The sequence below is a fragment of the Pteropus alecto genome, unplaced genomic scaffold (genome assembly GCF_000325575.1).
Source record: "Pteropus alecto unplaced genomic scaffold, ASM32557v1 scaffold3, whole genome shotgun sequence".
Classification (NCBI taxonomy): Eukaryota; Metazoa; Chordata; class Mammalia; order Chiroptera; family Pteropodidae; genus Pteropus; species Pteropus alecto.
The window spans coordinates 62,493,811-62,503,688 of record NW_006442484.1 but is presented as its reverse complement, the minus strand read 5'-3'; the positions used below and the strand labels follow the sequence as shown (position 1 = coordinate 62,503,688).

The following is a 9,878-nucleotide window of genomic DNA, read 5'->3' as shown; positions in this document are numbered from 1 at the left end:
AGAGTGGAACGAGAAAACCTTTCAGACTATTGTGTTCTGGGCCAGCGTCCAATGCATTTACCAAATATGAACCAGCTGGCATCCTTGGGGAAAACCAACGAACAGTCTCCTCATAGCCAAATCCACCACAGTACTCCAATCCGAAACCAAGTGCCCGCATTACAGCCCATCATGAGCCCTGGTCTTCTTTCTCCCCAGCTCAGTCCACAACTTGTCAGGCAACAAATAGCTATGGCCCATCTGATAAACCAACAGATTGCTGTTAGCCGGCTCCTGGCTCACCAGCATCCTCAAGCCATCAACCAGCAGTTCCTGAACCATCCGCCCATCCCCAGAGCAGTTAAGCCAGAGCCAACTAACTCTTCTGTAGAAGTCTCTCCAGATATCTACCAGCAAGTCAGAGATGAGCTGAAGAGGGCCAGTGTGTCCCAAGCTGTCTTTGCAAGAGTGGCATTCAACCGCACACAGGTACAATTAGCTTTGACATCGTGATTGGTGGTTAAGAATAATACTAGAGATAGAATTATGGCACATTTTTTTTTCTTTTGTCTCTTTAAAAAAATGTTATGGCTCTTGGAGTACATAGATTGGATTAATCAATAAACTTTAGTTCATGAAATATCACCATTGATCCATGCATAGCTATAATTAATTAATTAATTTCAGTAATGTAATGAACACTGTAAACGCACAAACTCGGGACCCAAAATGTTACCCATGACTTGTTCTATGTGCTTGTCTCCTCCCTCATCTTCTTATCTGCCTTTCCCCAGATGTAATCCTGATCTTGCATTTTGTAGTTATTATTCCCTTGTTTTTTCAAAAACTAGTTCTAAAACTATTTATGCATGCCCGGTCTATTATTACCTTGTTTTTGAACTTTATAAGAAAAGTATCAGTTATGTCATAATTTCTATAATTATTTTAATAGATCCTTCAAAATATATGAGTTATATTTAAGATATTGATAAAGTGGTGATGGATAATTTACTCATATATTTATTGCTTTGGGGGATTATATGCCAATTTAATATTAAATGATAAAAAGATAAAGTTTATTTACATATGTTTTATTTTACTGAGGGGTGCTTGTAAGTGAGACATTCTTTTTTATCAGTGGTTCTCAGACTTAATTGTGCATCAGCATCACATGGAAGGCTGTTAAAACAGAGATTGTTGGGCTTCATCCTGCTTTCTTAATTCAATAGGTCTGGGTGTGGGAACCAGAAATTTGCATTTCTAGCAAGGTCTGAGATGATGCTGATGCTACTGGTTTGGGGGCCATACTATGAGAACCACTAATTAAGCTCTTATTTGGGTAACGAAAAAGTAAAAGTGCTAATCTCAAGGAGCTAATGATCTAGTAGTGAAAAAAATGTACCCATATAACGGAAGTAAAATGTAAAACAAGGTGAATAGTATAGGAGAGTGTAAGTAATGGTTGCAGTGGGTGTTCCTGAAGAGTTGGGATAAGGAATACTTATAGTAGAATGAACATGGGAAGGCTTTAAGAAGACAGTGGATTTAAATTTAGCCACCCTATTAAATGCAAGGCAGGAATCTAAGCTCTGTGCAGGTGCAAAGATGAAAAAGATTATGGGCCAGCACATAAGTAAACAACTGACTTGAGTATTAGGTTGCTGGGGAGTGAGACCTTGAAGGATAAATAAATATCCGAAATAGGCAAAGATGGAAGAGAAGGATATTTTAGGCTAAAGGATTTCATGAGAAAAGTGTTGTGTCAGAAAAATATGGGAATAGTTGGTAGTTGATAGCAGAGCTAGATAATAAAACTTAAAGATAGAGGGAATAAATCAGAAAAGGTCTTTGGGCCATGCTAAGGACTTTGAACTTTAGAGAAAAAGATTAGAAATTGATTTACAGAGTTTGGGATTTAATGAGTTAGGGGAATGAGGGAGAGAAACCATCACCACTACTCTTTCCAGGAAGAGACAGAAGAAATGCCAGGAGAGATGGTTATGTGGAGATAGAAGAACAGGGAGATAGTAGTGAGAGGACAGAGGACATGAATAGTTTCCAGGAGGCTTGTCAATGTGTGGAAAGCTGAGAGGTCTGGGAGGGGGAAGCTTGAAACCATGTCATGAAATTTGGTGGTTGGTTGGGAGAGATCTTTGCAAACTTTGAAAGTGGTGAAGTCAGGAGCCAGAGTTTAGGAGTTAGTAAGTCATTAACTATTGAAGATATAGAAGCAGGGGCTGCAAATTACTGTTTCCAAAATTTAGTATTGAAAGGGAGACCAGAAGTGGGTTGACAGTTTGAATGTGCTAAGGAGTCATTTTGAGGTGGAAGGATTTATGAGGTAGTTTGGGGCTTTAGCTGAAGTTAAACAGTATGAACTAGTGATGGAACCAACCACTATGGTTTGGTAACAGTCTTTAGTAAGACTAGAACTACAGGGGTGGGAGCAGGGAAGAAATACAGTGGGATTGTTTGAGGTTTGGTGCTGACAGATTGAGTATGGCAGGAGACTAAGAGAGGTGAAATTTCTTGCTCCCTTGACTCTTAGCAAATTTATACATTCTGTTATTGACAGAGTCTGTTTACATCATTTGAAAATGAGTTTGGAGGTTCACAAAGGTCTGCATATCTTCCAAATATTGCTCCACCACTTTTCTCTTGTGACTCAAAGTACTCAGGCAGCATTTGCGTGTCCACAGTTATCTGGACTGGGGTTATGAAAAGCTCTGGTCTTTTTGAGCATGTCAGTTGCATACTATTGCAAAATACAGTGGAGGGATGCGTCTTTTGGTCTGTATTTTGCAGTTCTGTGTGTGTGTGTGTGTGTGTGTGTGTGTATGTGTGTGTGTTCTTTCATCTATCATTCATGTGAGTGAACAGGCATTTCATGGCTAGCCAACATTTTATTGCTTGGTTATATATACAGTTCCTTTGGCTAAGGATAAAATTGAAAGCATGGTTGTATTACTTTGGATTTTAGAACCAAGCACAGTATACATTTTATCTAAATAGCATGAAGCATGAGAAAAGACTCACAATGAGGCTAGACAAAAGGCAGACCATGCTCATGCGAGGGAATGCTCTGCCAAGGCCCTAGACTCCTGGAGGTCTGTCTTCTCCTGCACAATCCTTTTTGTCTATTTTTATGGATTAATGATTTTTCTTTGGTATTGCCATCTTTCAAGTGCCAAGTTATAAAAGGTCTAATTGAAGCATGGAACACATTTTATTATTTTCCTCCTGCCATTAAATTTGTAAGATGGCTACACCCAGAAAGAAACATTCACTTTCAATCAACATGAGTTTGAGTTCATGGGCCAGCCTTGAGGATATCAAATGGAAACTGCATAGGAATGTATGAGTATTTCCTTTTAAAATTCTGCTTTTAATTTGGGAAAGCTTTTCATCCCTCTGGGATCATAACCTGTTGTGTATAAAGCCCAACCTAATCAAGGTAGATGGTATTGACAGAATGACATAGTTTGAACTTAAGCCGGAGGTCAGCAGGCAGATTGTTTTTGCTGTATATACTGTAGTCACTAACAGCAAGGTTGGACAGCTGGGTTTCGCCAGCAGCATTGTTAAATGGAAAATATGGTGTACGATGACCTATGAAACCAACCATGGATTTTCCAAATGTTAGGCTTTTTTGAGTGGAATCAGACATTTATGGGTGATATAATAATTTGCCAGCTTATAATAAACAAATAAAAATTAACTTTTATAGATAGTAACATAAACAAATTGTTAATCTTTGGTTAGAAAAAAATCTCAACATTTTTTTTTTTTTTGCTCAAAGCAGACAGAATCAGAATGGTTTATTTTAGATGAACACCTAAGGCCAATCTCAGTATTGTATTCAGTTCTTTTATTGATATGTAGCGTATCCTCGGTCCACTGAGTATTTTCCAGAAATAGTTTATTATGTCCATTATTTATTTATTATCAAATTTAATATAAAGCAATTTGATTTGTCACCTTACAGATTGTGTTTCTAGATTTGTGCTTGTGTGTGTGTGTTTATGTGTGCATAGAATAAAATCACATGCACAACATTCATAAATGAAGCTAGAATTGTAAAAAAAATAATAAAAGCATAGTTATTCATGTTTAAGACTTTCAAATAAAAAACATAAATTCATAATAAATAGCATTTGAAAATGCCAGTTCTCCAAAGAGAAACTATTACTTTGTTTATCTGATTCATTGCCACTATATCACTTGGTGATATAAAAAAAAAAAAATAACATAATTAAGAGAATAAAGCTATATTTCCAAGAGCTTACTTTTAATACATTTTATTTTAATCAATACACCCTTTAAAAACATAAAATACATTTGTTTGGTAAAATGATACCCTATGCATACCTCATGACAAGGTCATGTCTTCTGCTGGAGTCAGGGACAGATATTTTACCAATAGGATTTTATTATTTATTAGTTACTATTTTTCTCATATTTCTCTATTGGTTTGTTAATATAAACATATACTGTAAAAACTATGAGCATAAAATTAAGTCACATGTTCTGGGCAAGGGAAACAGCTCATTTGATGTCATGCAGTACCAGAATATAGAATCTTCAGCATGAGCATGAGACTAATGTATTCTACATGGAGAATGTAGCAGAATGTCACATCTGTCTGTGCCACTAGGATGGTAGAAGCCTATTTTTATCATTATGACTTTACATAAAATATATTCTTGTATAAAAATATATAATCACTTTCTTTCTTCTTTACTAGTTTTTTGAAAGAAAAGATTAGCCCTACTTTTTCATATCTCTGAAGACATTTATGACAAATGGAACCCAATGAGAATAGTAAGGTAGAAGTGTGATAAGATGTTTCTGACTTGGTCATTAATATTCAGGCAATCTTATGATACATTTCTAAGCATTTCTGTTATTTATGGTCACAAAGCAATGTAGTGTGGTCAATACACTAGAGGAGGCTGAGGCAGATAACATGCCTGCTCTGTTTTTGATGCTCGACCACTTTCCCACTCCCCATGCTTTTACTTCTAAAACTTAGGACCAGCTGGTTGGCTCTTTAGTCAAAAGACTCTCCCGAGGCTACTGCAGTTTGCTTTGCTCACACTGACAGAGACCTGGAAATGCTACACCAATGTTCTATAGATGCAGCAGGATGAAAGCCCAGCTGCCTTGACTCCTGTAGCATTGACAGCTCTGCAGTGTGACTGCCACTCCCGAGCCCTTTGCAGGATCAGGCTGAGGCAGGGACCTTGCTCGGGTCCCTTCCCTCCTCTGTCTTGCTTCTTTTATGCCATCACCAGTTTTCCTCAGAAGCACTTACACAGGATTCTTTATCTCAAGATGTGCTTTTTATCCTAGGTTATAGATCGGCACCATTTCTAGCCTAGTTGGCATTTGGTTATGCTATGGCATCATAGTTTGAATGAAACCTGTCTTTGATTTTATGCCTACTACCTTCAGAAATCTGAAGCAAGATATTATTATGAAAATAGTATAGAAGTTTTTACTGTACTACTTTCTTTTGGAAATATTGTCATTATTGTTATTCTAAATCAAGCCCTCTGATTTGGGTGGACTATTATTAATATTGGCCAGATTTACTTATGGATCTTGAGTGTTAGAGATGGGGGAGAGAGAAAGAGCAAGAGAATGAGACAGAAACAGACACTGGATTTGAAGCTCTATGAGATCTGCCAAACTTGACTTAAATAAAAACCATACTTATTGAGTCTGAATGGTAAATTATGTGACTTACGTGATTTATGTGAGTTTCAGAGTAGCATTGCTCGTTGGCCCTGCCGCATCTCCAGTGCTCTGTCAGTAATGCAAATGATATTAGTACGACTAATAATTTTGAGAAGTAATAGAACCGATGCCCTTTCAGTTTTCATTTTTTTTCATATTTATTTTCCCTTGCTTATATCCTGAATTTATTTTAGTATTGGCATACTTTCCACTTATTGGGCCTATGGACATGAAATCAGTTGCTTGGCTATTTATTGTCTTAACATCTTTGCATTTTGACAGTTTGATTATGAATCCCAACTTTAAACATTCTTTTGCCCCTTGTCACTTTTATAGACTTAAAAAATTAGTCAGAAGCTTATGACAGTATTTTAAAAGACAGTATTTCCAATGAATGGTTGTGGGCTGTCCACTGACCTATGATAAGCATGGATTCATAAAATATGTACAGTGAATCTTCCTTAATAGATAAACTATTCTCTAATTTATTTAAAAATCCAATGACCTACATATTCATATGTTCAGAAATCCCCCATTTACTAACATTGTTTCTCCTCTGAGACCGTCCATCTGAGCAAATCTGTTAAATGAAGTAGAGGAAGCTTTGATCCAAACTAGGCTAAATCCATTGGAATGGATGCCCTGCCACACGTGAATGGGAGCATTAGAATGCCAGAAAAGGGAAATTAGGTGTGATCCTCATCCCCTCTCTGTACCACTATCCCCTTACGTGACAGTGGAATTCGAGAAACGTTCTTCCACGAGGAACCAGCAATAAGAAGTTTGTATCATTTGAAAAAAAGACTTTTGCCACATTCATTATTCATTATACAGTCTAGTTATTTTTTTTTTTTTCTCTAGCAGATTAAGCCATAACTCAGAAAGTTCAGGCTCATTTTATGTCTCAGGTAGGTCTACTGAGCCTGTTCCTAGAAACGTGTTTTCAGTAGAATTACAGATGTGTTTTGCAAAATGTGTTATTATTCTGTAACCATAAACCTCTAATTTGGTATCTTGTTCCTTCTTTAGGTCTATGAAAAAGTAACAGTTACCCAATTAACAACCTTTAGCCAAAGGCTTTGCTTAAGGAAACTGTTCATCCTGGTCTTATCTAATAGAGAAGAGGATTTAAAAAATCCTTTGGGAACTCACTTGGTTGACCCATTCTTATTTGACTACTTTTTATTTTTTATGTGTCTTTGCCAAAAAACTGCTGTTTATTCGTCAAAGCCACATCATTTGAAGAAACTTAAGGCCAGGGTTATAAATACAATTTATGAAGTCACTCATCAACTGAAGAGTGTTTCAACAGATTGGAAAATTAGATTGAATGATGTATCAGGAAAGTTGGCAGCAAGGTCAATGGCTAGAAATATAAATGTCTTTGTGTGAAATGACATGGATTTTGTTTTCATGCTTCATTGGCACCATGTTTATAGTATATGCACACCCATATTATTAAAGTTAAAAATGTCTAAGGACTCGCTAAACATTATATTTTGAAGTGGCATAGTTAAGAGTGAAGAGTATGTAGCAACAAAATGAAAATTTTAGCAACCAAAATATTTGGAAACCTGAGCTTTAGTGCATTACCAGTCAGGTTTTTTGGGGGAGTAGGGTCAGATGGGGGGAGTTCTTTTTTTAAGTCTTGTGTTTGACTTATACATATTAAATGAAGGTAGGCATGATTTAATTATACATACAGTTTATTTTTATAGAAATTTGACCTCTAAGATATTCAGAATTCTTTCTCAGTCGACCTTTGGTCTCAGTCATCATTATTTCTCAGTATCCAGTAGAGATACGACCCTCAGCAAGCCATACAAGAATAGAACACAGTGTAAATCCAGGGGTCTGGACTCCATGGTCCAGTGAGCTGGTTATAAAATGACAAGGAAACCTGTGAGAGAGAGGAAGTCCACCCACAGAAAGAAGGGCTGTAAATATGAAATGCTGCTGATCAGGCATGAACATGTTATTGGCTTTTGAAGCAAATAATATACCCTCTTTTGATTTCAACATTAAATTAATAAAGTAGGAAAAAGATGGCCCTGCTTGCTTCATAAAATAGGTAATCTTTCATTTCAGAACCACCGGCTTGACTTTCATAGATTTCAAGATTATAATAATATTAATATCTTCCAGAATAGCAGTGTCTCAAAGTTATTAGGTGGCTTAAGGATGGCCCTCTAGATAGTGGTCTCAGTTAAGTTCCTCCTGTATGTGTAAGGAATGTCATTAATTAGCACTGTTTAGGAAATTTCAGCCAGAAAGCAAGGGGGAGATGCTGGCCTGATTTGTGCTCTGGGTAAAGAGACAGTTGACTTAGAGCTGCCAAAAACATACAACTCTCTGCCCATTCCTAAATCTACTTGAAATAGAACATTTTATATAAAAGAAAATGTGAACACTCTTTTTTTCCCTCCTCCTTCACAAAATTGATACTAAAGAATCAGAGGAAACAAACATGATAGTGCACTGTTCTATCTATTCCTTCCATCCCTGGCTAGGTACAAAGTTCTTAAAATTAGTTACTCAACTAATTATAGAAAATGCACGTTTCTCCATTTTTACTAAAAAGGGCTTTTTGGTGATGGTTTTGTCAGCTTTTGTCACTGTAACAAGGAGCGATCGGCTCATTTTCTGTAGATAAGGCACCTCTGTCCTCAATAAGGACTTTCTTTCGCCTCTAGTGAGTGTGGCTCAGTGGAGACCTGCACTTTTAGTATGAAGGCCTACTACTTTGTCATGTAACTAGTCTCCCCAAATTATGGGTGATGTTTATAATTAAAGTAGAATCTTTATAGAAGAAACACTAGGAAACACTAGCTTTAGATCCCACTATTTATATACTTTTCGCCATTGCTTATTTAAAGTAATGCACAAGGAGTGTTCTTTTCATGGCCATTGATTGAAATGATGACCATTTGGCTTGGGGTTAAGTGTGTGTTTGTTCAAATAAAGCGAATTAAGTTTAAATGCTGTGAGAAAAATATAACTGAACCAATTTCAAGTCAATTAGAAATTACAAGGTTGTTTAAATTTTATATACAAGTTTTGTGCCTAAAATTATCACTAGACCACAACATTTTCTTTTAAACTTCTCTGATTGAAACATTCAGTAAAGAATATTTTTTACATCATGAGCTGGTACATACACACTGATAATGTGCGAACATACAGTATACGTCCGTCTTGAATTCTATCTCATTTCCACCTATATCTTTATCTGTGTATTTCTAAAGTGAGGCCTTCATGAAAGAAAAAAATAAAACCTTTATGAAACAATACTTACACTATGTATGAAGTGCTTTGGTAATTTCTAATTTATTTAATTGCATTTCATTATTTAAAAAGTTAGATACGATGCGCTAAATTAATTTAATCATCAACTAATAAATAAGACCCATGTTTAAGCAATGATGCAGATTAAGGCTTATTTTAAACAGTATAAAGTTACTCAGGGAAGAAAAGTTGTTTTACTTTTCTAAAGGATAAAATGAATATCTTAGTTTAGTACTATCTCGAATATTCATATGGTCATTTTACTTTATATAATTTATTAAGTTTTCCTTTATGTTCTCTTTAATCCCAAGTAATTTTAATTATCCTACTTTCTAAAATGTATTCTTTATATTTCCTTCCTTGTATATGAGAAGACACTTAGCAAAATGTAAGTAGAGGGCCTTGAATATTTGAAGTTGTAAATTCAAAATACAAATTGTACTTCGATGTCAGTTCTGTATTTATTTATCTATTCATTTAACAAATATTTATTAAACATTCAGAGACTATACTAGGCATTATAATGATGGCTAACATTTATTGAACACTAACATGTATAAGCTCTCTAGGGAATGCTTGTGAGGGTAGTACAATTATTATCTTAATTTTACAGGTGAGGAAACCGTGCTATAGGAAGATTAATTAATCCTGGTCCAACTGGTGCCCAATTTTGAACCCAGTGATTCTGACTTCAGAACTCACACTCATAACCATTTTATTTAATCATTTCTGCTGTCATAGAGCAGAAGATGAAAGACACAACAATCCCTTCTTCAAGGAGTAAAATTTAAAGATTAAACAGACTTTTAAAACAATAATTCCATGGTGGTATAATAAGTGATGGGTTGCATGGACTGGGGGGAACAGATGCTTTT

At 35.8% G+C, this 9,878-nt stretch overlaps 1 protein-coding gene across 4 annotated transcripts in view; it reads left to right on the top strand.

The window, feature by feature from the left end:
- Positions 1-9,878, top strand: part of SATB2 (SATB homeobox 2) — a 180,544-nt gene that overhangs the window by 107,102 nt on the left and 63,564 nt on the right. For all 4 annotated transcript variants that reach the window (XM_025039435.1, XM_025039434.1, XM_025039433.1 and 1 more), the window contains one exon: positions 3-468. In XM_025039435.1, the coding sequence (XP_024895203.1) occupies positions 3-468 (466 nt within the window). The remainder of the gene's footprint in view (positions 1-2; positions 469-9,878) is intronic.